Source organism: Sorex araneus, chromosome 1 (genome assembly GCF_027595985.1).
Source record: "Sorex araneus isolate mSorAra2 chromosome 1, mSorAra2.pri, whole genome shotgun sequence".
Classification (NCBI taxonomy): domain Eukaryota; kingdom Metazoa; phylum Chordata; class Mammalia; order Eulipotyphla; family Soricidae; genus Sorex; species Sorex araneus.
Window position 1 is genome coordinate 301938127 of NC_073302.1, and position 27837 is coordinate 301965963.

A 27837-nucleotide genomic window follows, 5' to 3' on the forward strand; every position below is an offset into this window, starting at 1 on the left:
CCAACTGGGTGGGTGGAACCTGGATCTCACCTTTTCACACATTGGGGGGCGGGGGAGGGTGTCGGGAGAGAATCCGATTGGCTGCAGAGGGCATGTCCAATGGATCAATCAGTGGGTCCCTGGTTAGGGTTGGGTCTGAGAAAGGCAAAACTCGGAGAAAGAGAAAGATGGGTAGTTGAGGTGTCGTGGGAGGAAGGCCCGGCCGGTGGGGTCCAGAGGGAGGCCAGGGCAGTGAAGGGGACCCAGTGACCGGCAGGGTGAAGGCGCCATTACCCAGGTGGGGGTGGGGACTCCGGCAGTTCCCTCAGAGAGAAGGGGCGCCCTGGTGTGGTGTGGGCTGGGGGGACATGTGCTTCCCTCTCGGTTTCACCAGAGCCGGAAAGCGCTCCAGGGAGCAAAGTCCACTGACAACAAAGTCTACAGAATGTGTAGCTGCCTCTCAGCTTTGCTTCCCACCCCAAAGTGCTCTAGAAAATAAAGCCAGGAGTACAGAAACAGGCCAGGGAGGAGTGCGGCCCTGGGTTCGAGCATAAACACGGGCAAGGGCAGGAAGTGCTCGTGTGCGGGAGATGAGCAAGGGCCGGGCGGCGTGTTCAGCCCAGCAGGCCCTGGGGCTGCAGCAGCGCTGCTGTCCCTGCCACACGGAGAAGTGACTCTGGTTCGTGGACACCCCCGGATGCAAACTGGGCGGCAGCGTCAAGCTCTCTGCTCCTCAGTGCTCAGCCCCGGAGCATGGACGGAACCAAGTGTTCTCAGAGCAGCTGTGACCAGCGCCCCGGGCGGGCGGGTGTGATGGCAATGCGCGGGCTCGCACCAGTGACCCCTGCCTCGCCCTGCTGCTGTTCTCTTTACTTGGATTTTAGTGTTTTAGGGTGGCACCAGCAGTGCTCTGGGCTGACTCCTGGCTCTGTGCTCAGGGGTCATTGCTGGCGCTGCTTGGGGGACCATCTGCAGTGCTGGGGGGGTCAGGCCCGGAGCAGCTGTGTGCAAGCAAGTGTCTCCCCGCTGTGCCATGGGCTGCAGCCACCTAGGAGCTTCTTAGGCTGGGAAAATGTCCTGTGGTTGGGTCTAGAGGGAACACGGGTGCCGCTGTCTCTGTCGGGTTGAAGCAGCAAGCACACGGGCAATCAGTAGCTAAGGCGACAGGGACCTCTGCCCATGGCCCGCTGGGAGCCTGGACTCAGCACCCCCCGACTCACACACAGACACACACAGACACACACAGACACACACACAGAGACACATACAGACACACACAAACACACAGACACAGACATGCAAAGACACACACAGACATACTCAGACAGACACACAGACACAGACACGCACAGACATATAGTCACATACAGACACACAGATACACACACAGACACAGACACGCACAGACATAGTCACATACAGACACTCATAGACACACAGACAGATACAGACACACACAGACACAGATACACACAAACACACAGATACACACAGACGCACAAAAAAGATACATATAGACACACACAAACATACAGTCACACGCAGACACACAGATCCACACAGACACACAGAGACATAATCACACACAGACACACGCAGACACACAGACACATAGACACACACAGACACACAAGCACACGGCCACACGGGATTTCTACAGGCACACTCAGAATCCCAGGACTCTACCAGCCCTCTGGGTCAGAGACAGGCAAGCGTGGTTGACCAGTCACCCCCAGGACTGGAGACTTCCTGGCAGGGTCCGGGGAGCCGCGGGGGCGGGAGTGCGCAGAGGAAGGCCCTGCCCTCTCTCGGGCGTACCTGAGCTCCAGACAGCCGAGCTGCAGGGCCATGCCCTCGCTCACCTTGCTGGCGTAGCGCTGCATGTAGTCGCTCCGGAGCTGGGGACAGGCAGGGTCACAGTCACGCCCGCGCAGCCCGCCCACAGGGGTCGCCCCGGCTCCACCCCCCTCACCCGCCCCGCCCCGCCCTGCAGAGGAGGGTCAGAGCGACAGAGCAGGGGTGCGGGTCCCGCTCCAACCTGACCGCGGAGGCTCTGGGGGACCCCTTCCCCCGCCACTGCCCTGCTGCCTGCCCTTCTGAGCCGGGGCTGCCGGGTGGGGGCGCTGCCCGGCCCCGGGGAAGTGCTCCCGGGCCCCGCCGCCCACCTGCTGGTAGAAGTAGAGCAGCGTGGTCCGGTCCTCCTTCAGGCTCTCCAGGAAGTTCTCGGGCAGGTAGCGGATCTGAAGGTCATACCTGGGAGCAGAAGGTGCAGGGGGTGCGTGTGGGGGGCAGCCTGCCGGCCCTGCCCCACCCCCTCCCTCTGAGGACAGAGACTGGGGGCAGTGGTGGTGGGAACGCGCCCCTCCACAGCCCTGTCTGGTTCCTCCCGGCCCCACCCTCTCTCCCCAGCGCACCAAGGGCAGCCTGTCTGGGGGGACCGCCACCACCCTGCCCCAGGGCCACGTGCTGAGCCCATGTGAGGTCTCTGCAAATACACACGTTTGGGGAAAAAATTCAGCCCCAGGGATTCATCACGCTGCTTCCTCCTCTCCTTCCTCCCCTTCCTCCTCCTCTTCCCTGTTTTGTGGGAGTGGTGATGCTGGGGATGGAACCCAGGTCTTCCCCATGCAAGGTGAGTGCTCCACCGCCGAGCCACATCCAGGGTCCCAGACACACACAGGGTGCTTCGGGGGCCGAGGAGGGTCCCCAAGCCTGAGATCCCCTTGAGCTTTCCCGGAAGACTCTCCAGGGGCCGGAAGCTGCCAGGCCAGGGGAAGGCCGTACCTCCACTCGGCTTCCACGTGCAGACACTCGTACTTGTCCTGTGCCTCGCCCACTGTCATGTATGGGTGCAGCCAGTGGATCTCGTCTGACTTCATGTGCTTGAGCCGCAGCCCGTAGCACTCGGCCAGCTGGATGTTGGGGCCTATCCGCCCGCTCAGCAGGATGGAGGTGATGACCTCCTGGGAAGGGAGGGAGATGGGCCAAGTTGCGGGGGTGCCCGCGGAGGCTGGCTCTGTCACTGGGCAGAGCCCCTGTGCATGCCACGGGGAGGGCTGGGTTTCACCCCTAGGTGCTGAGATGGGCGCCTGGGGTGGGGGGGGGGGCGTCACTCAGCTCACAGCAGGAAGCCGGGACTGACCCCCGGGCCAGGGCACCTTGCAGGCTCAGTGGTGTGTTCCCAGGGGGGACGCTCCATGTGACGCCCGCTTTCCCGTGCAACAGGCACTGGCTGGGAGCTGGGATGGGGTGGGGTGGCTCATCAGGTAGAGCCTTGCCCATGTGCAGTCCAGAGCTTCAACCCCGACAACAACGGCTCCCAGGGGGCAGTGTCGGAGCAGCCCCCCCCCCACCCCCGTGTGAATGAGAGCCCCACGTTCCTACCTCCTCCCCCTAGGAGCGGATTCGGCCACCCCAGTGGGATGGGGGGCGATGCTCTGGGCGCACGCCTGCACGCTATGAAGTCTGTTTTTTCACGTTTCCACGGGAAACGCTCCTCTTACGCCTGGCTTAAAGGCCTCGCCCCCGCTGCCCCACAGGCCCCGCCCACACCAGGAGCGCTAAGTGGGGGAAATCCTTCCCGTACCATAAAGCAAGTTCCCAGTTGGGCAGTGGGCCCCTGCTCGGTGAGGGTGGGGACACCGAGGCACAGAAGGCCCCCCACCACAGCTGTCACTAATCCTGGTCCACGGGAGGGAGGCTGCCCAGTGGGCCTTTCACCCTCCCTCCCCCTGTCCACGTGGCCATTCCCCAGAGTCCTCCTGTCAGCCCGGAGTCCGGTTTTAACAGGAGCCTTCCGTGCCCACCAGTCAGTCTCACTCCCCCCCCCCACACACACACACCCCTGGGCCGGGACTCAGACTGATCAGAACCTTCCAGCATGGGCTGAGTACACAGATGTCAACAGTTAGCAGGTGAACACCCCTCCATGTCCACAAGCCCAGTGCAGAAGTGACCCCATTCTGCCATTTAAGCTTCAGCCGTGACCACCCGCCAACTCTTCAACCCCCCACCTTGACCTTCTGAGGTTAAATACACAGTGAAATCATGCAGGGCAATGGACGATGTGTAGCCACAAGTCCCCCATGGAAACCACACATTCCCCAGGTGACACAGACTCCCCTTGTGTCCACCTGAGGCCACCGCCATTGCCTGCTCCCACCCCCTACTTCCAGGCACCCACGTCCCCTGTCCCCCCCACACAATGATTTCACTCTGTCTGTTTCAGATTGTCCTAATAAAGGAGCCACTGGGGATATACTCTGTTGTGTCCAGATTTTACCATTCCCTGTAGCTGGGATCCAACCATGCTGTTGCAAAGAGAGATAAGCCTGTATCAGGAACTGTTCCTTTTCATCGGTGAATAATATTCTAGTCTACAAATTCACCTCAGTGGGATTCTTCCTTGCTCTGTTGCGAGGTCCCTGTGCTTTCTCTTCCTGCCAGCTATTGTGAACAGACACATCATAAATATTACCACTTAGGCCTTTTCCCATGGCGCACATATATTATTTCCTTGGGATAAATATTCAGGAGTGAGACTATTGTCTCAAAGGAAGCTGCAGACTTAGGTATATAAGCCATTGCTCAGATGATTCCATTTCATATTTATTCTGGGGGGCATGAGTAGCCCACTACACCACCCCTTCTCTGACACGTGCTTTAAGAATTCTGTTTCATCTGAGCCATGGCTGTGATGTAAAAACATCTGGTGACAGGTGATACTGGGACTATTTCCATCTGTTCCCTCGGTATATCCCATGTATTCTTTTCTTCCTCTGTGAAGAATCTCTAAGCTCCTTAGCCGTGTGTGTGTGTGTGTGTGTGTGTGTGTGTGTGTGTGTGTATGTGTTAATAGGACCCATACCTGGTAGTGCTCTGAGGACCTGGTCTATTCTTCTGTGCTGACTTTGCACTACTCAGTTGTAGGAGGTTTTAGATAAAGGACTTTGTACGCACTTTATGACTCTTTTCCCCTGGTTTGTACTATGCCCATTCCTTATTTCCTTATCAGTGTTTTGGATAAAGCGAGTGTATCGCCATTGGCTCTCATGACCAGTGCACTCTGCATCTAAGAAAATCTCTGCCTGCCTCCAAGCCACGGAGCATCTGTTCTCTTGCATCTGTTCCAGAGTCATTGTTTACTTTCAGGTGACGCTGGTTGCATCGTGCCAGTGTGAGGCAGGGCTCAGCATTCATGCATATGCCACGTGACGATGCTCCAGCCGGTGACGGGCCGCCTATGATGGTCCCGTGGTTAGGAGAGAATTGTGGCAGGCAAAAGCCTCCAGGTCTGTGTCATGATGACGGAAACACTTGAAAATGCGCTTCCCAGAGAGTATCTTGCCATTAGGGGCCACGTAACTGTGATGACGAATAATCTGAGATCATGCCTCCCCAGTTTCTGGCTGATCCATCCCAAAGGGACTGCTTTGCTGCCTTTATCAATATTAACGGGCTCATATTGGTTTAGATCTAGTTCTGAACTCTAGCTTTCGTCCTGCTGATGTCTGCTGCTGCCGGCCCCACCCTGTACCTAATACCATTAGCTCTGGAGGAGGGAATACTTAGTCTCTAAAGCTACATATGGACTTAGAGCACCGACAGTTGGGGATGAGATTTTTTTTTTTTCTTTTTGGGTCACACGCCGGGTAATGTTCAGGCTTTGCACTCAGGAGTTGCTCCTGGCGGTGCTTGGGAGACCCTATGGGATGCCGGGGATCGAACCTAGGTCAACTGCATGCAAGGCAAATGCCCTCCCCGCTGTCCCAGGGCTCTGCCCTTTGGGATGAGATCTCGAGTGCAGAGTATAAGCTTCTACTGCCGCCAAGACGACTGTGCTATTCTAGATCTCTGATTCTCATCCTATACATATTCATGTTTTAGAAAATCAACTTGCCAATTTCTCTTTAAGAGTCTGCTGAAAATCACGGTACCTAAAAGGAAAAAAGAAAAAGGGAAAAGTGCCTGCCGTAGAGGCAGGTTGGGGGGCAGGGGGGAACTGGGAACATGGGTGGAGGGAAGGCAGACGCTGGGTACAGGGATGAGTGCTCGATTATTGCACGCCTGAAATTCTATCAGGAAAAACTCTATGATTCACAGTGATTCGACACATCAAAAGAAAAAAAAAAGTAAAACCACACACACACATACACACACACAGGCTGTTGAATTTTTTTCAGTTTGTTTTTGGGGCACAGCTGGCAGTACTCGGGGGCTCCTCCTGGCTCTGTGTTCGGGGATCACTCCTGCTGGTGCTCTGAGGACCCTCTGGGATGCTGCTGGGGATGGAACGTGGGTCAGCTGCGTGCAAGGCAAGAGCCCTCCCCACTGTCCTTTCGCTCCAGCTCCAAGTCAGGTGCACATTAACTGGGATTACACGCCTGGGTCCTAGGGGGAGCCCAGGCATCTTCCCAGCACTGGGGCCCATCCTCAACCCTGCCACAGACCTCTGCTTGCTCAGCGTGTCTTATATGCCTCTGGGCAGCGCCTTCTGCGGGTACAGGGCACCAGTATCCTGGGTCTCAAATGGATTCCTCCTTAGCGTCAGTCTTGCTGCTTCTGGAAATTCAGTTTTCTTTTAAAATTCATCAGTTGGTCGTGGGCAGGAGGCTCGCCCCCACCTTTGGCTCCCGGATGCCCCGTAAGCTTTGGGGCTCTCAGTCTCAAGCCGATACGGCGGTGGGAGTGCAGCTTCCTGCCCTGGAAACCTGTCCTGGATTGGAAATGACCCCTTCGAGGCCCCCACCCCAGCAAAAGTCACAAGGCCCACCTCCTCCCTTCCTGTACTTCAGTTCTCAAGAAGCGATTTCCCTCTAGCTTCCCGGTCCAGGGCCTTCCAGACAACTGACCCTTGGATTCCAGCTAGATTTTTATCACTGTGATCTGCAGGAAGGTGAGTTCGGCCAAGCCTTTCTACCACTTCTAAATCTATTTCAGCGAAGGAATCAGCAAATGCAAAGAACGCCGGCCGACTCATTCCTGTGGGTTTAGAAGTGACGGCGCTGCCAGGCGGAGTGCCAAACCCTGGGTCAGACTCCTGCGCTCCCTCCGCCTCCACTTCCTACCGCGATGGCCTCGGACAAGATTTCAGCTCCCCCGATTGCATTTTCTCACCCACAGGAGAAAAATAACAGTGTCTGCTTTGAATGGCGTTGCGGGGGTTCAATTAGCAAAACTGAGGACAGAAATCTGGCATGAGGTTAAAACCCTGAAGAATGGCAACTTCACTAGAACACGGTCATTCCCGTAGGTGCTGGGGTTTCCTGAAACAATGCCTGACAGCACAAAGCCAGATCCTGGCTCGGCTGACAGCCCTGCGCAGCTCCTCCCCAGGAGGTAGGGGTTTGGCTGGGGGGTCAAAGAGCACGGCCAAGGGCTTGGGCACAGAGGGTCTGGCGGGAGGTGGAGGTGACCTCAATGGGCAGGTGACCTCAGTGGGATTGCATGCACGGTGAGCCAAGGCAGAAACAGACTGTGGCGAAGGGGAATTAAGCTTGTTGCTGTTGTGGAAAGTACCGAAAATATGGCACAGGGAAGGACATATTGATGAGGGACTAGAATTGAGAGTCTTGGTATGAATTCATGACTCGCCAGCGAAGCAGATGGGTAGATGGGAGAGAGAAAGGACAGGGAGAAACCAACAGGAAGCTCTTTGCTGACCAAGCTCAGTGGCCATTGCAAACGCCGAGTGTCCGTGTCCAAATATCTTTATACGCTCAAAGGTTCCGGGCCTGCCACCCCTCCTTGCAGAATGGCTGATTCCGGAGTCAGGGCAAGGAAGGTACACAATGAGCCTGGACCACATTCTGTGTGTGGGAGAAAGGAAGTGCTGAGCGGGGGTGGGATGTACAGCGAGGAAACAGGATCCTCTGGAAGACCTGCCAGGGCCCAAATCCGGGGCAACCTGAGCACCCAAATATGTCCAGATGGGAACAGATCACACTCCCCTGAATAAAACAGAACCAAAACCAGATAAACAAACAGCGGTATGTGTGTGTGTGGGGGGGGGTGGGGGGAGCGCACCCCTGTACAGCAGAACGCCAGCTGGAACAGAGAGGAAAGGACGGAAATAGAAAGTTGCCAGCGGGTGCCATACTCGGTGCTATCTATGGGCTGTAATGTTGCAGCTTGGTGCCGACTAGGTACTGACCCAGCGTGGGTGTCTTTCCCTTTAGAGCAAATCAAATATGAAGCACAAGCCAGCAGGGTTTTGGGAGAGAAAACAGGTGGACAGAATAAGCACCACTCCATCCTGAGGGGTCCGGACACATCCCTTGCATCAGTAATGAGCCCCAAGGTCTCTTCGAGAGGGGAAGAATAGAAGGTCGGTACCCCCTTTTCTTTTCTGGGAGGGCTGTGGGCCATGCCCATACTCAGAATACTCAGTACTCCCAGCTTAGTACTCAGGGATCGCTCCTGGTGGTGCTTGGTGGGGCAGTGGGCAGGGAGGGGACACCAAAAACCAAAGGATTGAACTGGACCTCTTGTATGCAAACGCGCATTCCGCCCATGCAACCATCTCTCCATCTTTGTCCTGAGCACGGAAATCTTGCGTGTCAGAGGCCAAAGAGACAGATGAGCAGATGCAGTGACTACGCCTGGGCCAGGGAAGAACAGACGCTTCTGGAACCCGGTTGATGGGGTGAGGGCAGGCTCTAGGGTGCGGACGGTACAGCGACAATGACCTCCTGGTTCAGATGGCTGCAGTCTCATTCTCTAGAACGAGTCGCTGTTTGTTGGGGGAAAACTGTTTTTCCCCCAGCGCTGTTTGTCGCTGTTTGTTGGGGGAAAACTAACACTCAAGTCTTATGGGTGATGGAGTGGCACCTACTGCAAAACAACTGAGAAGAAGAATAGCCATCAAGGGCATATGTGTGTGTGTGTGTGTGTGTGTGTGTGTGTGTGCGCATGTGTGCATGTGTGTATGAAGAGTAATTCATACACACCAGCACCGAGTGGCTCTGAGAGCCTGTTCCTGGCTCGCTGCTCCAGGCAACTGGCCACGGTGGGGTTTGAACCCAGGACTTCAGCATGCACTCCAGCCCTGTGAGTTGACCCGTGACCTTCTTTCAGCTTTTAAACCAGCCCTGACATAACTTCAGAGTAAAAGGAGACTCCGAGGGAGCACTGCAGCCTCCAGAAGAGCCTCTGGAGTCCAGAGCTTTCCAGAGGCTGGATTTTCTCTTCAGATGAAACAGACCTTGGGGGTTTTCTAAGTAGGTGATGTACGCATGTGTTCACATGTGCACGCGCACACAAATGTGCACGTGCACACACACACACACATGCACGCACATGCATGCATGCACAGACACACAGAGGGAAGCTGTATGATAATTTTACTGGTCTCTGCCCTAACTTCTAGAGAGGAGTCTGGAAGCCAGGAATCTCTAAAGTGACAGGATTCCACATTATGATTCAATAAAAGAATAAATTAATAAAAAATAAAGGGACAGGATTATTTTATTGTTTATGGGGGTGCCTTCGACCACATCTGAGTGCATGCTAATTAGATGAGTCAGTTAAGGCCTTTGCTATTTTCAGGCTGAAAAGACCAATGATGGGATTAAAAGTTTGGATCACAGAGCCATGTGCTATCAGCCTGAATTACAGAGAACTGGGGAGAATGGGGTGAAGTCACTGTATGTGGACAATAACCCAATCAACCATTCACTGGTCCACCCATCCATCCACCCACTCATCCACCCACTCATCCATCCACTCATCCATCCACTCATCCATCCACTCATCCATCCATCCATCCATCCACCCACCATCCACTATTCACACATCCATCTATCCATATACTCATCCATCCACAAACTCTTCTACCCACCCATACATCCAAACACCCATCAATCCATCCATCCACCCAAACACACATCTATCCACTTATCCATCCATCCATCCATCAGCCCACCACCTGCCATTCACTTATCCAGCCACTCATCCAGTCACTCATTATTCAACCACTCATCCACTCATCCATCCACATCAATTCATCCACCCATCCACCCATCTACCCATCTACTCACCAGGTTTACCTAATAAAAATGACCCAAAATAAAAGCTCAGGTGAGCTTTTTGGTTAGTGATGCACACTGATGTGTTGTGCATGCGTGCGCGCGCGTGTGTGTATGTATGTATGTGTGTGTGTGTGTGATATCTTGGGGCACTGAAACTTTGTGCTTGACACTGTCCCAGATGTCGCCTCACTTGTCCCTTCATCATCTGCTTCTGACGGGCTTTTATTGTAATAAGGTTAGCTGTCAGGAGGTACTTCTCTGAATTCCGTGGGCCATTCTAGCAAAGGATGGGACCTCAGGGGGTACCAGCAACCCTCTGTGCCTTCCCCAATTTGTTACTGGTTGCAGCAAAAGTGGGTGGCCTGGAAACTCCAGAGCCTGTGACGGGTCTGGAAGGAGGTATGGGGGAGGGCTCCATGAGGGACCACACCTTCAACCAGGGAACTTTGTACTGATTCCAGAACTCGGGGTCCTGCATGGTCTGGTATGCGGGTCCCTCTGGCATACTGAGGGAGACACGAGGTGCAGACTGTGTGTGAGCTGCAGTGGGTGCCACCTGGGAACGCACCCATGTCTGTAGGTGAGTCCAGTTCTGCAGCCACAGTCCTCTTCCTGTGGCCATAGGATGACTCCCTCCTGCCAACCACAGCACCCGTGTGACAGCTCTGCAGGCACAGGTAGGCGCTCAAGGCCCCCACGCCAAGCTCTTGCGTAAGGCGTGCAGATGGAGTGGGTGGCAGGAAGTGGCTGAAACCGAAGGGGGCCCAGCGAGGTTGGAATGATCTCACTGCGGGGGCTCAGCTACCTGCCCGCCTGCCGCGAGTAATCACGCTGCGTCTTTGCATCTCAGCCCTCAGCCCACGGCTGTCACGCGCGAGTCAATATTTCTCTCTCCATTAATAAGTTGCGTTTTAGAAAACAGCAGGATAAGATGTTTACCTCCTCACTAAATTGCCATAAGTAACTCGGAGAAACTTGAGCCTTGGTCTGCAGCTCACCCGGGGAGGTACTCTCTGGCTCTGGGAAACTGGGGTGTCCCTCTCTCCGGGGGTCCCTCTGGGGGGTCCCTCTCTCCAGGGGGGTCACTGTGGGTGAGTAGACTTCACTGGCTTTTTCCCAGCCCCTAGCGTCTCTCTTCTTCCTGGTGGGGAGTTTGTACCTTCAGACAGGGCTTTACCCCCCTTCTCTGAAATTTTTTTCTCAGAGGTCAGAAGTAATTAAAAAAAAAAAAAGGAACAACATCAGAGTTTTGTCCCAGTGCCAGGCAAAAGGGGGTTCCAGGCAAGGAGCTGCTCCATCCACGGACCCTGCCCGGAAGGGTCACTGGTCACAGCTCCCACATGGGCAGTGGACACTGACATGCTTGTCCCTTGGACACATTTTAGAACCCTTTAGATTATCTATAGATTTTTTTTTTGGGGGGGCGGTTATGAACATCTTCCCTGAGTGACTATAAGCAGTGTCCTGGGTCCCCCATCAGAACAGCCCAGGCCTTCCCCAAGGTCACACCCCGCTTGCAGACTCGGGTCACTTCAGAGGACAAAGGCTGCTTCTTCACCCCAACTAGGCACAACCCTGCGGGGCCCCTGGCTCCAGAGCTCCCAGCGGCCACGGGCTCGCTTCTCCCCTGCCCAGTGCTCCTTCCTCCCTGTGGCTGGGGCCTTTCTGGACTGCAGACAGATGCCATCCCTGGGTTGTGGCTGAGCTGCTACACTCTGGTCTTCAAACGGCTGTAACTCACCCTCCTTTACCTTTGTTCTAGACAGACCAGATGCTCCTCTTTCTAAAGACAGCGCCGTTGAAGTGCACAGTAACTTTAAGCCTTGCCTTAAGAAGGTCTTGCCTAAATTTCATTTTTAAAGGGGGTTACTTTGAGAGTCAGGGGGACAGCTCAAAGGGCTGGAGTGTTGGGGCTGGAGCAATAGCACAGCGGGGAGGGTGTTTGCCTTGCATGCGGCCCACCCGGGTTCAATTCCCAGCATCCCATATGGTCCCCGACTACTGCTAGGAGTGATTCCTGAGTGCATGAGCCAGGAGTAACCCCTGTGCATCACCGGGTGTGACCCAAAAAAGAAAAGGAAAACAAAACAAAACAAAACAAAGGGCTGGAGTGTTGTCACTTGGGAGCCCGGGTTCAAATTCCTGGCACTGCATGGTCCCCGGAGCTCCTCTGGGAGGGATGCCAGCACCAAATGAGATGTTGGACAACTCTGCACACAGGCAGCTTTGTGGAAACCCCTCCCTGGGCCCTCCTTCTCCTCCTGCTCCATGTACTAATGTTGCAACGGTCTGTACAGATGGAGATAGTGCATGCATTGACAAAGGTCCCACAGAGGGGGCGGTGGGGACATGGAGACAGAGGTGAGGCATCAGGTGAGGGACTAGCATTCAAAATGGACCACTTGTGGATGAAGACTCAGCCGAGCAGACCTGGGAAAGGTGAGAGCAGCCAGATGGAGAGGCCCGCGCAGAACCAGAGTTGGTGCCTTCAGAGCCTTTTCTTCTGCACTGACCAAAGGCTGCCTTCGGCAACTCACCTGAGCCCATTCCAGCTGCCGGGACCCAGCAGTGGGTAAAACAAAGGCTCCCCTGGAGCTTCTGGCCCAGCGTGACACAGACACCAAGAGGAAGCAGGGCCGCAGCAAGAACCAGCGGGCGGCCGCACCACTGCCTCGGCTCTATGTCTGGGAGCCTGTCACAGACCCAAATCTGTGTTTGGGCTTGCCCACATCTCATGCTGCCACCTCGTCCCCGAGGGTGGTGCCCTCAGCAGTGGGGTTAGGGCCCTCACCCAAGACCTGAGCCAGAGGCGCTCTCTCTCTCTCTCATCTCCTTCTCTCCCTTCCTGTCTTCTCTTCTCTCTCCCCTTTTCTCCCTTCCTCTCCTCACCCTCCTCTCCTTCCTCTCTCTCTCCTTTCCCCCTTTTCTCCCTTCCTCTCCTCACCCTCCTCTCCCTCCTCTCTCTCTCCTTTCCCGCTTTTCTCCCTTCCTCGCCTCACCCTCCTCTCCCTCCTCTCTCTCTCCTTTCCCCCTTTCTCCCTTTCTCTCTCCTCTTGTTCCTTCTCTCCCTCCTCTTTCTCCCTTTATCTTCTCTCTCTCTCTCTCATAGAGGACAGAGCAAAAAGCTATCCATCTGCAAGCTGGGAAGAAGGTTCTCTCCGGACCCCAAACTTGACTTCTGGCTTCCAGCTTCCACGACTCTGAGAAATAAACTTCTGTCATTTTAACTATCTAATCCGTGGGATTTCACTATGTCAGCCCAAAGCACAGAGGGAGACACAAAGCAGGAAAAACAATCCTGCATACAAAGAGACTGTTTCTGCATTATTGAAAAACAACCTAAGTGCCCAACAACAGATGAATGGCTACAGAAATTGTGGTGTATAGACACAATGGAACATTATTCAGCTAGGGGGAAAGATGAACATTTGTGGTTTGCTGCAATCTGTGTGGTACAGAAAGGTGTCATACTAAGTGAAGCCAGTCAGGAAGCAAGAAGATAATCTTGCTCAGTCACGGAGCATAAGCAAAGGAAGGGACTGTGCTAGAAACAAACCCTGAGACAAGATCAATAGACTTGGGAGGGGCTGGAGGAATAGCACAGCGGGTAGGGTGTTTGCCTTGCACGCGGTCGACCCAGGTTTGAATCCCAGCATCCCATATGGTCCCCTGAGCACCGCAGGGGGTGATTCCTGAGTGCAGAGCCAGAGTAACCCCTGTGCATCGCCGGGTGTGACCCCCCCAACAAAAAAAGAAAAATATATAAAAAATAAAATAGACTCGGAAGCTGAGGGGTGGGGAGGGGAGAGGGGGTGAAGGTGGGAGATCTTGGAACCCCGGTGGGGGGACTGGTGTCAGAGCTTTGCCATTATAAAATAATGACTTCAAGGGCCGAGAGATAGGACAGGGTTAAGGCACTCGCCTTCCAGACACCGCATAGGATTCGCTGAGCACCACCAGGAGTGATCCCGGAGCACAGAGCCAGGAGTGAGCCCTGAGTGGAGCCCACCAGGTGTAGCCCACCCCCCAATATATAAAATAAAGCAATGACTCTAATTCTATTGTAAATGATGACACCTCAATACAAGAAGATAGAAGTCCAGGGGACACCCAGTAAAAGTTTTGTCTGAAAAAGATGGTAGTTCAGGTAAGTTTGGGAATTGTATGTGCTGGAGGTTATACACTTTGCTGGGGTACTGGGAAACCCAAGGAATGCCAGAAACCAGGGGATGCCGGGGAACCCAGGGGATGCGGGGAACCCAGGAGAGGCCGGGAACCCAGGAGAGGCCGGGAACTCAGGGATGCGGGGAACCCAGAGGATGCGGGGAACCCAGGGGATGTGGGGAACCCAAGGATGTGGGGAACCCAAGGATGTGGGGAACCCAGGAGAGGCCGGGAACTCAGGGATGCGGGGAACCCAGAGGATGCGGGGAACCCAGGGGATTCGGGGAACCCAGGGGATGTGGGGAACCCAAGGATGTGGGGAACCCAAGGATGTGGGGAACCCAGAGGATGTGGGGAACCCAGGGGATTCGGGGAACCCAGGGGATGCGGGGAACCCAGGAGAGGCCGGGAACCCAGGAGAGGCCGGGAACTCAGGGATGCGGGGAACCCAGAGGATGTGGGGAACCCAGGGGATTCGGGGAACCCAGAGGATGCGGGGAACCCAGGGGATTCGGGGAACCCAGGGGATTCGGGGAACCCAAGGATGTGGGGAACCCAGAGGATGCGGGGAACCCAGGGGATTCGGGGAACCCAGGGGATGCGGGGAACCCAAGGATGTGGGGAACCCAGAGGATGCGGGGAACCCAGGGGATGCGGGGAACCCAGGGGATTCGGGGAACCCAGGGGATGCGGGGAACCCAGGGGATTCGGGGAACCCAGGAGATGCCGGGAACCCAGGGATACGGGGAACCCAGAGGATGTGGGGAACCCAGAGGATGCCGGGAACCCAGGGGATGCCAGGAACCCAGGGGATGCCAGGAACCCAGGGATGCGGGGAACCCAGGGGAGGCCAGGAACCCAGGGGAGGCCGGGAACCCAGGGATGCGGGGAACCCAGGGGAGGCCGGGAACCCAGGGGGTTTGGGGAACCCAGGGGTGCTACTGGACTCATTCTCTGTGCTGTGGGGACGGTGGCAGGGATCTAACTCAAAGCCTTGTGTGTGCGAGTTCGGCTGCTCTGACATGGCTATTCCGTGGGCCTCCCTAGGGAAGGGGCCTCTGCAGCTGTCATGAGGCTGAAGCCCTCTAGAGCTCTTCCTTCTGGAACATCTCGGGGACTCCCTTGAGTGTCCTTAAATCAGGCCCGAGGAAGAGATGCTCAGAGAGAAGAGGAGAAGGGGGTGTGAGGGCGGGGCAGACAGAGCTGAAGGGGTGTAGCTACAAGCCATGGACTCCTGGAACAGGAGGAAAGGGCCTGTTCTAGAACCTTCCATGAGGGGGCAGCTCCACCCACTCCTTTTTTCAGGACTTCTGGCTTCTGGGCTCTGAGAGAATGTCTTTCTGTCATTTCAGCTGTGGTGATTAGATGACGTTTCTCTTGGTACCCGACCCAGTGGTTACTGAGTTCTCTGCACAACTGAAGGACAATTGTGTGTTTGTTTATTTTGGGGTCCACCTGGCTGTGGTTCGGGTTTACTCCTGGCTCTGTGCTCAGGGGTTCCTCCTGTCGGGCTCAGGGGAGACCTTACGGGGTGTCAGGAGTTGAGCCCAGTAGGTTGTGTGCAAGGAAAACTCACTACCCACTGTGTCATTGCTCTGGCCCGTGAGGGGCAATTTTTCAAAGGCAGCTGATGAGCCAAATAATACAGCATAACTTATCGCTTTGCAAGCATTGCTCCGGGTGTGATCAAAAGCGTCTGTCTAACAAGGACATCAGCCACACAACTGTCAGATTAAAAATAGAAACGCCAGCACAGGCACATGAGTGCGAGCAGCGAAGGAAGGACTCAGCCTAAAGCCGGGCTGCCCCCACTCCTCCCCAGTGGCTCCTGCACCTCCACAGGTGTCTGTGGGGGTGGGCTGGCCTGGGGGGGGCACGCACAGGAAGTGGAGAGGCATGCAGGAAGGCAGCTCCTTGCAGTCATGTGGGCGTCTCTGTGGTGTTGGTTTAGGACTTCCTGGATGAGCCCTTTCCTTTCAGGTTTCCAGGAATGTGTTGGTGTGAGTGGGTGTGTGCATGAATGTGTGTGCATGCATATATATGTGCTTGCATGTGTGTGCATCCTGATGTGTGTGCATGTATGTGTGCATGCATATGTGTGTGCAGGCAGGTGTGTGCTCATGTGCATGCATGTGTGCATATGTACATACAGGTGTGTGCATGCAAATGTGTGTGCATGTGTGCATACATGCATACGTGCATGTGAGTGTATGTGTATCCATGTGTGCACACATGCACATACACGCACATGTGTGCAAATGTGCCCTGTGTGCATGCAGGTGTGTGTGTGCATGCAGGTGTGTATGTGCATGCAGGTGTGCTCATATGCATGTGTATGCAAATGTGCATACACATATGTGCATGCATGTGCATGTACATGTGTGTGTGCACATGTGTGCAGGTGTGTATGCATGTGAGTGTATGCGTATATGCGCATGTGTGCATGTGTGCAGGCAGCGTCCTCTCCCTCTCCAAGGAAGACTAGCTGCAGCGACTCCCTGGGACGGCGCACCAGCCTCTCCTCCCTTCCTCTGTACCTCAGCTCTTCCGTCTTCAGCGAGCCTTGCCGGAGGGCAGCAGGGACTGTTCTGGAAGCCAAGGACGTGAACTCTGACTTGTGGTTCTCTGACCACATGGCCAATGTCTGAATCAGCTTGGGCAGTTTGCGCAGGAACCCACGGCCTGGCCGAGCGAAGGACACGCACTCTGACCACATGGCCAATGTCTGAATCAGCTTGGGCAGTTTGCGCAGGAACCCACGGCCTGGCTGAGCGAAGGACACGCACCTGCTCTGGCTGTCCAGAGGACACTGGGGAGCCTTGTCCCCACCCGGACCCTCCTGGCAGAGTGCACACAATGTTCAGTGACCCATCTCAGGGCCCACCCCACAGCCCCCTCCAAGCCCAGTCCTCACCTTGAGGCCTCAGACCTGCACACGACCATGTGGGTGGGGGGTTGCTGCAAATATCTAGCCTGCCACAGGCTGTGCCTGGAGAGGGGTCCTTAAACTCCAAACTCACAGAGACAAACATCGGATGGAGACAGAGCAGGCACGAGGGGCCGAGAAAGGTGAAGCAGACCTCGCTGGGAATGTTCTGGAATGTGTTGAGGACCACTAAAGGTTCAGGGGAGGGCGGAGCCCGGGATGGGTGCAGTGGGCTCTGCCTTCCTCAGGCCCGGGGCGAGAAGCACCCCCAAGGCCACCCCATGCCCAGCCTGGAGGCCAGGAGGGACGGGAAGCCCATGGGGTGGGGGAGGAGCCTCAGCAGAGGAGCAGGATGTGCAAGTGGATGCAGAGGGTAGTGCCTCGGGACTACACAAGGAGGATGCCAGACAGAGGCGGGCGAGGGATGGGGAGTGGGGGTGGGGGGCTACCACATCTCCACCCCCTGCCTGGTTCTCTGCCTCAGGACCCCCGGCAGGAGACACAGAGTCTGGTGAGGGGTGAAGAGGAAACAGAGGGACACAGGAGACCCCAGGTGCCCCCAGTCAGAGGGTGGGGAGAGTTGGGGATGAGGAGCTCCGAGGAGGTGAAGAGACACTGGATTCTTGCCCGGCCCCTCCGCAGAGGAGGAAGATGAGGACAGAGAGGGCGGGGCTGAGAGAGGAGAGAGGTCTGGGGGAGAGAGCCGGAGAAAGGGGAGAAGGAGCTGCAGGAGTCAGAGCCGCCTTGTGTGGGCACTGCGTGGGGTATTGACTCTGCCAGTTGTTTTCCAAGTGTTATCTTAGCCCCTTTCCCAGACAAGCAAATTAGCACGTTTGAGAAAAATACCGGGCTCCCAGCTCTGCCTGCCTCCGAGACTCAGAGCTCGGAACAAACACCCTTTCCCGGGGGTTGCAAACAAGAGGGACAGGGAGAGCAACGTGCCCGCTCCCCGCTGAGTCCTTCCTGTGGGGTCCTCGGCACCAGGCTCTGCCCGTGGCTGTAGCCCCCGGGAAGCCTCACGTGGCTGTCACACCCACACAGAAAGAAGTTGGGAACAAAACGAAAGAAAGGGTTGGCGAGGCTGCATGGAGTCTGCCCCCACCGCCCCCTCCCTGGTCAGCGGGGGTGGGGAAGGGACTCTCGAAGGTTCCTTTAGGTCAGACACACTCAGGAGACGCTTCCTGGGCTGGAGAGGCCAGAGGCAGCAGAGTGCGGGCGGGTCTGCTGAGCTTGTGGGGCCAGCACCGACCACCCAGCAAACGCTGATGGAATGCACGATGCAATTCCCCCCAGGTCCTGAGGTGCCCAGACAGACCACGCTCAGAGCCGCGTGCCTGAGTCTGCTGAGCCTTGCCACGTGGAAATGGTGACGCTTCTCTACCGGCGACCCCCTCACCCCGTCAGCTCCTCCTCGGGTGCTCTCCACGTCAGGGGATGGGACGCCGTGCTCCGAAACTAGGGCTGCTCTTTCTGGAATTTCTCTTTTTCTATGAGGGGGAGGTAGGGCCACATCCGGGGGTGCTCAGGGCTTACTCCTGGCTCTGTGCTCATGGGTCAGTCCTAGTGGTGCTTGAAGGGATCATATAGGGTGCTGGGGATTGAACCCAGGGCAGCCGCATGCAAGGCAAACGCCCTCCCTGCTGTACTATGGCTCTGTTTCCCAAATGTCCCTCTTTTACATGCCTGCATCTCCTGGCCTTATTTCCATCTCTGGAACTCTCCGAGTTTCCAACTGCCTCTCTTCATAAACCACCACGGGGGGTAAGGACACGGCTCTGCAGAGACTGGACTGAGGTAGGCACTCTGTGCTCGGCCACTTAGAACAGCAAGCGTAGCTCCTCCGTGCCTCATGTCCGTGTGTGTATATATGAGCTGGCAATAAAACAGTATGGACACTTCCTAGGGTTCTTCGGAGACGTCATTAAGGTGACACACACCATAGGCTTTCCAGAGTTATGGCGGCGACAGCAACTTCATCACTAGCATCCCACCAGGCCCATGGCATCATCTCCACCTCAGAACCACCATTATCAAGACCATCACCACCACCACCACCATCACTGACACAACCACCGTCATCACCACCATCACCAACACTCCCACCACCATCATCACCACCACCATCACTAACACAACCACCATCACCAACACCACCACTACTACCATCATCATCACCATCATCACCATGACCATCACTAACACCACCACCACCATCATCACCATCACCACCACCACCACCATCACTAACACCACCATCAGCATCACTACCATTGTCATCACCATCACCACCACCACTACCATCATCATCACCATCACCATCACTAACACCACCATCAGCATCACTACCATCATCACCACCATCACCACCAGCTCTACCATTATCATCACCATCATCATCACCATCACTAGCACCACCCCCATCATCTTCACTATCATCACGACCATCACTATCACCACCCCCATCATCATCACTTTCATCACGACCATCACTAACACCACCCCCATCATCATCACCATCATCGCCACCACCTCCCCCCCTCGGAACCACCATCCTCTCATCAGTGGGATTGTGAGCATCACCCCCACCAGGATCAGTATCACCGCCCAGCCCCACCCCGTCATCCTCACCACCATCGCCGTTTCCGCCATTACTTTTTACCAGTGCCACCCTGATAGGCAGCACGTCATCCATAGGTTTAGAGTGCAGCCTATCATGCCCTGGGGGCCTCAGGGGACCGTGTGTGGTGCCAGGGACAGAACCAGAGTCGGCCATGAGGGGCCAGGGCCCTTGCTTGTACGCAGCAGACTGTGTTCGATCCCTGGCACCAACATGGTTCTCCGAGGCCCAGCCAGCGGTGATCCTGTGAAGAGCCAGGAGTCAGCCCTGAGCGCTGTCGGTGGGACCCCAAACAAGCACACAAACAAACAAGGATGGCGTGCGCTCTGCTTCCCAGCATGGACAATGCGTCCTCTCCAAGCCCCTCGCCGTGACCCGGGCTTCCGTGCGGTACAGAACCCCGACCCGGGGCCCATGGGGGCCGGCAGGTGGCGGGTGCCCCCTCACCTGGATCTGGGTGTGTACGGTGCATTTCACCAGCTTGAAGTTCTTGCCGGGGTTGAAGCTGTTGCTGTAGAAACAGACCTTGAGGATGCGGACGTCCTCCTTCTCCACGTCCACGGGCACCACCACCACGGGCTCCGGGGGGCCTTCCGGCCGGCGCAGCGTGCCCACCTTCACTCGGCTCAGGGGCTCGGACACCCCGGACATCCTCTCGGAGGGCAGCTAGGGCCGGCACATGGCAGGGCTGTGGGGAGAGCAGGAGAGGGTGAGGTGGGGGTGCAGTGCCCTCAGGGCCCCCCTACTTTCACCCCTAGGCCCCAGGGCCACACCACCCCTGTCCCCCAAACTGCCCTGGAAGGCTGGACACAGGTGACCCGGGAGAGCCAGGCGTTGTCAACGTTTGGGTAACCCCACCCAGCCCTTCCCCTGCAAGCCCCCTCTTGGCGGCCCCCGCCCCGCAGGCTCCAGGCAAGGGGTCTGAATACAGCAGCCTGGCCCCAGGCACCTCAAGCCAACAGTGGGAGATGGTGGCGAGCAGGAGGGAAGCTGGGCGGGATCAGGGGTGCAGACCAGGCGGCCCCTCTCCCGCAGGGGGCCCAGAATGCAGAAGAACAGGAAGTGCTGAGGCTGGAGAAAGAGCCTCGAGGCTGGGCTCACGCAGAGCGCATGGCAGCCCCACTCCCACCCCCACCACCGGACACCGTCCCCCCACGCAGCCTGGGGAGCACTGCCAGGTGTGGCCCCTGAGCCACAAAACAGAATAGAAGAATGAGAAGCGCCCAGGAGAGGGAGCCCCTCCTCCGTCTGAGGCCCCTGCCTCTGTACCCAGCTCCCCGGGGAAGAAGCAACAGGAACATTCTAGAACTGCCTCCTAGCCACCCATTTGGGGACCTATGGCGGGGGGAGGGGGCTCCCAGAAGGCCCGTCCAGTCCTGACCATTGAGCCGGACACATAAGTGCTAAGAACCCTGAGGTTCAGCCAGAAGGGCCTGGCTTCTGGTTCCAACATGCCTGTGGCCCCTGCATTCCCCGTGGGCATGGGGCAGGGGCCCGAGTCATTGACAGTGACCCCTCGGCTGCAGTGGCCCACCCACTGGGATCGGGAAGCTTTGAGGAAGGGGAACCTTCAGGCCAGGCTCTGTGCACAGACGGGCCCCGTGCCCACAGACGGGGAAACGTCGGCGGGGAGCTCCCAGTGCCAGGCCATGTCGTGTGCCAGGGGCGCCCCCGCCCGCCCCCCAGCTGCCTGGGAGGAAGACTCGTGTCCCGGCGCTGTGCTGGCTGGCACGGCTCAATCCAAGAATTCGGGTGCTCAGTTACCCAACAGCCCCCACGCCCCAGCCCTGCCCACTCGGGGTCTTCTCTCACACCCACTGTGGGAAGCCTGAGAGACAGGCAGAGCAGGGACCCCCCCCAAAGCCGCCTCCCTTCCCGCTTCCGTAAGACGGGGCGATGCTGGGGCCGGAACAAGAGTCCAGAGGGCAGGGGGATTGCATTGCACGCAGCTCATCTGGGTTCCGTCCTCAGCACCACACGGGGTTCCTCGAGCAGCACCTGAGTGACCCCTGAGCACAGAGCCAGGAGTAACCTCTGAACATCTCTGGGTAGAGCCCCCAAACCAATAAATAAATAAGTAAATAAATAAAAAGAGGCGGGGTGGCACTGTCAGAGGGGGTCTCCTGAGGGTGCAGCTCTGCAGGGCACGGACCACGGGCCTGCAGGTTACCCGCCAGCAATGTGTAAACCCCCAGCCCCATCCTCGGATGTCACCTGATTCACCATATATCCCAACTCGGGCTCCTCCCAGCTGCTCTCCGGAAAATCAAAACCAAAGTTCTGGCCTGCCGTGCAGGCCGACCCTGGGGGTGCGCGCTGACCCCCAGCCTGGTCTCAATGACCCCTGCTCCACCTGGGAGCCCCCTTCCTCAGAGCACTCCCGCTGACGTGAAGGCCCCCAGGCCCACGTGTGTCTCTGGCTGTGGATGGCCACATGCTCCCCCGACAGTGCTCTTGGGAGTCCCACAGTCACATGCAGTGTCCCTCTTCCCCACCGTGTCCCGGGAGACACCAGCCAGCCACAGCGCCTGACCCAGTGCCGCCCAGCACCCAGGGCTGCCCCTGTCCCCGTGGGAGAGGAACACAGCAGAGCAGGCTCAGGTGGAAGCAAGGACAGTTTGCTTCGCTGTAAGTCTTATCTCTCGGGCCCCATAGCGGCCAAGGCACTACCCAGGGCAGCTATTGTCGCCTAGAACCTTCTAGAAGAAAATCAACAAACCAACCTGCGGGAGAAACAAGACATTCACCTGCAGGGCGGGAAGCTAAGAGGAACCCAAGTCCCTTTCAGTCCTCCCCATGTCCCCAGTCTGGCCTCCGTCCTACTGACCCCACGAGCAGTGTCCACCTGGTACCCCACAGAGGTGCCCAGACAGGGCCAGCCCTGGAGCCCCCAGAGGGAGAGGCCTTGCCTAGGGCTGAACGTGGGGCCACGATGTGTGTATGGGGGGTGAGTCAAGGAGGCGTCACGATGCTGAGAAGACTGCACACAGCAGACTCACCCCAGATGGGACTTCCCGCCCCTGCCCCAGGCGGCCACGCCCCAGTGACCCCGGGCATTACTCGCCCCAAAGTCAGAGTCAGCACTGGGGGAGGGTGCAGTGTCCACTCTTGCGGCCTCAGGTGGACGTTCTCCACCCTGCAAGCCCCTCAGAAGACTCACTACTCTGGAGAGCCCCGTCACTTGTGGACACCCCCATCATTTCTGGGGACTCAGTCACTAGTGGGGACCCCTATTGCTTCTGGAGAACCCCGTCACTTGTGAAGACCCCATCACTTGTGGGAGCCCTCATTGCTCCTGGGGACCCCCGTCACTTGTGGAGACCCCCGTCACCGAGGCCACATTGTCTGCCCAAGTAGCTTGCATGCCCGAGATGTGGCCACATGAAGGATGGGACTCCCCCCCCCCAATTCCAGTACCTACTTGTGCAACCCCGGACTGGCCTGGCACCTCCAGGGCGAGGGGCCAGCATGTCCCCTTCTGCTGCCCACCCTCCCGGTAGGGGTCTGGGGCCGTCAGCCAGGCTCCCCGCAGGTCCCCGAGAGCAGACAGGAGTGGGGCGGCCCTGCACGCACAATGTTCTGAGCTGAGCCGCACTCCCGCCGCCGCCTGAGTCACTTCCTTTTGCGTTTCCACATCAACCAAACCTGGAACACAGCGCCCCCTCCCCCCACCCTGGGGCCTGCTGAGAACTACTTAGCCAACTGGCAAGGCTGGGAGGGGGCTGGCACCAGCCCGTTTAGCCCTGGAGGGACCCCCAATCCCTCCTTCATGAATCCCTTCCCCTCTGAGGCTCAGCTCGGCCCTGCCTGGGGCTCTCCCCAGGGCACGAGGACGGGCGCCGGAATTCAATGGAACCCCGAGAACAAGTACCACAAGTACCAAGACTCCAGGCCACGTGGCCCTCCCGCCCCCGCCCGCCCTCTGCTGGGCGCCTTTGGGTTCACATCGCCAGCCCCCCCGTGTCAGCAGATGCCTGGCAGGTGCCAGAGGCAGCAAGGGGCCACAGGCAGAGTGACCCGTCCTGCTCCCTGCAGTGCCCGGGTGGCCGACCTCTGCGGCTTGCAGGGCTCCCCGTCTTCCAAGGGCCGCAAGTGCCCAGGGGCTGGGCTGGGGAGAACAAGGCCAGCACGCAGGACGCCCTGAGTTGGCACCTTGGCCCCCCATGGCCCGCCACGCACGGCTGGACCTAAGCCTTATTCCTGCCCCCCCGCCCCAACAGCCCCCAGCACTGCTGTGTGTGGCCCCAAGGCAATGCCAGGAGCCGTCTGAGCGCCCTACCCCCACTCCCCACACAGACTTCACAGGGGCCACCCCAGTGGTTCAGCCGCGCCAACAGGCTCATTGGGACCATCGGCATCAGGGCTTTCTGCACCACACCCAGCTGCGTTCAGCGGCTGCTCCAGACTCAGTGCTCAAGGATTCCTCTTGGCGGTGCTTGAGGGACCCAACATGAGTCAGCTGTGGGCCAGGCAAATCCCCTCCTGCTGTCCTTACTCGGGTTCATGCGTCCTTATTGGCCAACCCGCTCATGGCTTAGGCTGGCCCGTTGTCCCTCCCTCCCTCCCTCCCTCCCTCCCTCCCTCCCTCCCTCCCTTCCTTCCTTCTTTCTCCCCTGCTCTTCGCCTCTCGCCACCTCCCCACCTCCCCACCCCCTGGGGAGTCACACCACACCCTGGAAACGTGACCATCCACTGAAACGGGAAGTGGGGGGGGGCTGTCCAACAGGCTCAACGCGCAGAGAAGCGGGAAAAGATAAAGACGAAACAGTGGCCACACAACTCAGGCGCCAGCAGCGGGGCCTGACGGGCCGTTTGGAGCTGGAGGATCACGGAAGGGGGTGGCAGGGGGTTGAACTGCGACCCCAAGGCAGAGGTGATCCTGAAAAACAGGGGAGCCAGGGAACATGGTATAGGGTTGGGTGGAACCTGGCATCATCAGGGAAGTGGCACCCAGCGGACAGGAGCGTCTCCACATGCAAGGGCCCTTCTGGCCGGAAGATGAGGCCAGGCGGGGGCAGGAAGCGGTAGAACTGGCCGGAACTGGGTAGAACTGGCCCCGGCTGGAGACCCTGGGGCAGGGAGCCTGTCCACAGCTGCTATCAGTGTCTGCAGTGTAAATGCGGCCACTGCATGTCCCAGGGCCCTGCCGCGCCCTGAGCTACCTGCAAGCCTGAACGGTGAGAGACGGACCACAGGGCTCAGCCTGGATGCCCCCAGTCCCCTCCACTGTGCCATGCACTTTGGGGTCACAGTGTGCCAGGTGCTGGATGCCCCTGTGTCCCCCTGTCACTCCTCAGGTTCCGCTCAGCCTCTCGAACCCTAAGTTCGAATCCCCCCCCCCCGCCACTTTTCAGACCCTTCCTCTTCTCCCCGCCTCTGGCTCCAGCAAATATTTCTTTTACTTATTTATTTATTTATGCTTTTTGGGTCACACTCGGCGATGCTCAGGGGTTCCTCCTGGCTCTGCACTCAGGAATTACTCCTGGCAGTGCTCGGGGAACCCTATGGGATGCTGGGGACCAAACCTGGGTTGGCCGTGTGCAAGGCAAATGCCCTCCCCGCTGTATTATCACTCCAGCCCCAAATCTCATTTCTTTCTCTGGAGTTGGTGGTGGGGCAGGGAATTTAGGTGTCATGCCAGTCTTCCACGTGTCCCCACGGACCCAGAGGAAGGCAGAAGGCAGGTGGGTGCAGGCACAGTCCTTGAACCACCTCCCCAGGCCGAGGGCCAGTGGGAGCACCTGGAGGTGCTGCCGTTTTTTTTTTTTTTTTTTTTTTTTTTGCTTTTTGGGTCACACCCGGTGATGCACAGGGATTATTCCTGGCTCTGCACTCAGAAATTACCCCTGGTGGTGCACAGGGGACCATATGGAATGCTGGGAATCGAACCCGGGTCGGCCGCGTGCAAGGCCCTACCCGCTGTGCTATTGCTCCAGCCCCGAAGTGCTGCCTTTTAACTGCACACAAAGGAGCTGGTGGTGCAGGGAGCGGAGCACCAGGGGGAGCACGGAGGCCAAGAGGCGAGGCTCCAGGGGCAGCACTAGAGGCGCCCTCACATCTGCCCAGGCAGCAGGGAACAACATGTGGGATGGATTCATTCATCTCACGGCCAGTCAGGAAGGTGAGCCTGTGGAGCCGGGGTGAGAGCAGGCGGCAGGCAGGAGCCCTGGGTCGGGGGCCAGCAAGCATCCCCGGCATCACAGGGGATGGCCCCCAAACGAGAGGAAGCAATCTTGGGGTCCGCGCCCTGAGTTTGACCTTCACAGCACAAGGCCTCCCCAAGCACGTCTGATCTGGGTGCACCCCTGATGGGACCCCCCAGAGCACAGGTCGGCCACCGAGAGTGGCCCCCAGGTCCCCTGAGCACCGTGTGGGACTCCCCCACCCCCCTGCCCCGCCAATAAAATATCCTTTCAGGTGTGGGATGAGAAACGGGTGATTTAAGGCAACGTGGGTTAAGTCCCAGGGGTTTCCTGGGAGCAAACTCGCCAGCGGTCTCTGGAACGCGGCTGCTCGTGAGCCCCCATGCCCAGGGGCTGCCTGCCTTGCGGGGTGAGGCTGAGACCTGGACCCCAGTGATGCCCCCCTCCATGGAGGGTGAGCCCTGTGGATGGCGCTGGCCTGGTGACTCCTGATGGTGCCAGGGCGCCCCCTCCTGCTAGCGGGAGTGCGACCCCAGAAACGACAGGGACGGCAGCAGAGGGAAGGGAGAAACAGAAGAGGGAAAGTGATGCAGCTGCGGAGGACTAGAAAAATCCCTCAAAAACAAGAACAGTGATTTTCCCAGGGGGCCACACAGCTGGCCCCACCGTCTCGGTGGCCCTGAGGTTTGGGAGGCTGATGGGAGGGGGACATTCAGCACCCAGGGGGCGGTCACAAGGTAAAACCCCTGGAATGAAAGGAGACAGGGTGCTAACGGGAGGCCAGTAGAGTGGCCGTAGCAGGCAGGGGGCAGGGCTCCCATCCCAGGAGGGCTGGAATCTCTGTGGGACAGAAGCCCAGAGCTGTCTCCAGGACCTGTGGGCACCTCCCAGCGCCCACCCCACTGACCTCGCCCAGGGCAGACGCTGCTTTAAGGCCCCTTTGCGTGGCGGCTGAGGTGAGAGCAGAACTTTGGGTCACCCCTAGCAGTGCTCAGGGCTTACTCCTGTGCTCAGGGATGGCTCTTGCGGGGGTCTAGGAACCCGATGGGATGTTGGGGATGGAACTCGGGTTGGCCGCCTGCCAGGTAAATGCCCTTCCCACCGTCCTATCTGTCTGGCCCGAATGTCCCTTCTTAACCCCACAAACATAGTCAACAGCGCCGGCCACTGCTCGGGGCTGGGCTCCACAAGCCAGTTCTGTCAGGGCCCCAAGCTGCGGCTTTTGTGTGTGCCGCCAGAATTCTGCTGGGGCGAGAGCTGACATGTGAGGATGATTATCACGGCCATGGAGAAGAGGCTCGAGCGCCGGCTTTGCTCAGTGCTGGCCCCCCAAGCATCGCTGCCGTGCTCCTGCCGTCCAGAACGGTGGGGTCTGAGACCACCACACTGCAAGGCCCAAGTGCTGAGCCGTCAGGCCTTCACCGCTGGGGGTGCGGAAATTAAAAAAAAAAGTATTATCTATGTGAGGGGGGCTGGAGCTCTGGTACAGTGGGTGGGGCATGTGCCTTGCAGGTGGCCAACCAGGGTTTGATCCCAGGCACCCCTGAGTCCCCTGAAGCCCTGTTGGGAGTGATCCTGAGCACAGAGGCAGGAGGTGGCTCTGAGCACCGCCTACTGATCCTATTGGCTGGCGAGAGTAAGGCACTGCCAGGAGCTTGCCTCACACGCAGCCAACCAGGTTTGATCCCAAGCATCACATCCCATAATGTCCCCCAGCACCAGGAGTGATTCCTGAGTGCAGAGCCAGGAGTAATCCCTGAGTACCACCGGGTGTGCCTATCCCCACCCCCCCAATAAATATAAGCATATATACGGCCGGGCTGGAGGGATAGCTCAGTGGGTAGGGCGTTTGCCTTGCATGTGGCCGACCCGGGTTCGATTCCTCCATTCCTCTTGGAGAGCCCAGCAAGTGACCAAGAGTATCCCACCTGCACGGCAGAGCCTGGCAAGCTCCCTGTGGCGTATTCAATATGCCAAAAA

General features: G+C 57.7%; 1 protein-coding gene across 2 annotated transcripts in view; it reads right to left on the reverse strand.

Annotated features, from left to right (window-relative positions):
* PTK2B (protein tyrosine kinase 2 beta) overlaps window positions 1-27837 on the reverse strand; it is a 92865-nt gene that overhangs the window by 24969 nt on the left and 40059 nt on the right. For both annotated transcript variants that reach the window (XM_055145431.1, XM_004614733.2), the window contains exons 2-5: window positions 20162-20402; window positions 2764-2942; window positions 2145-2232; window positions 1798-1877 (exon numbers count right to left, since the gene is read on the reverse strand). In XM_055145431.1, coding sequence (XP_055001406.1) covers window positions 1798-1877; window positions 2145-2232; window positions 2764-2942; window positions 20162-20365 — 551 coding nt within the window. In that variant the 5' untranslated portion in view covers window positions 20366-20402. The remainder of the gene's footprint in view (window positions 1-1797; window positions 1878-2144; window positions 2233-2763; window positions 2943-20161; window positions 20403-27837) is intronic.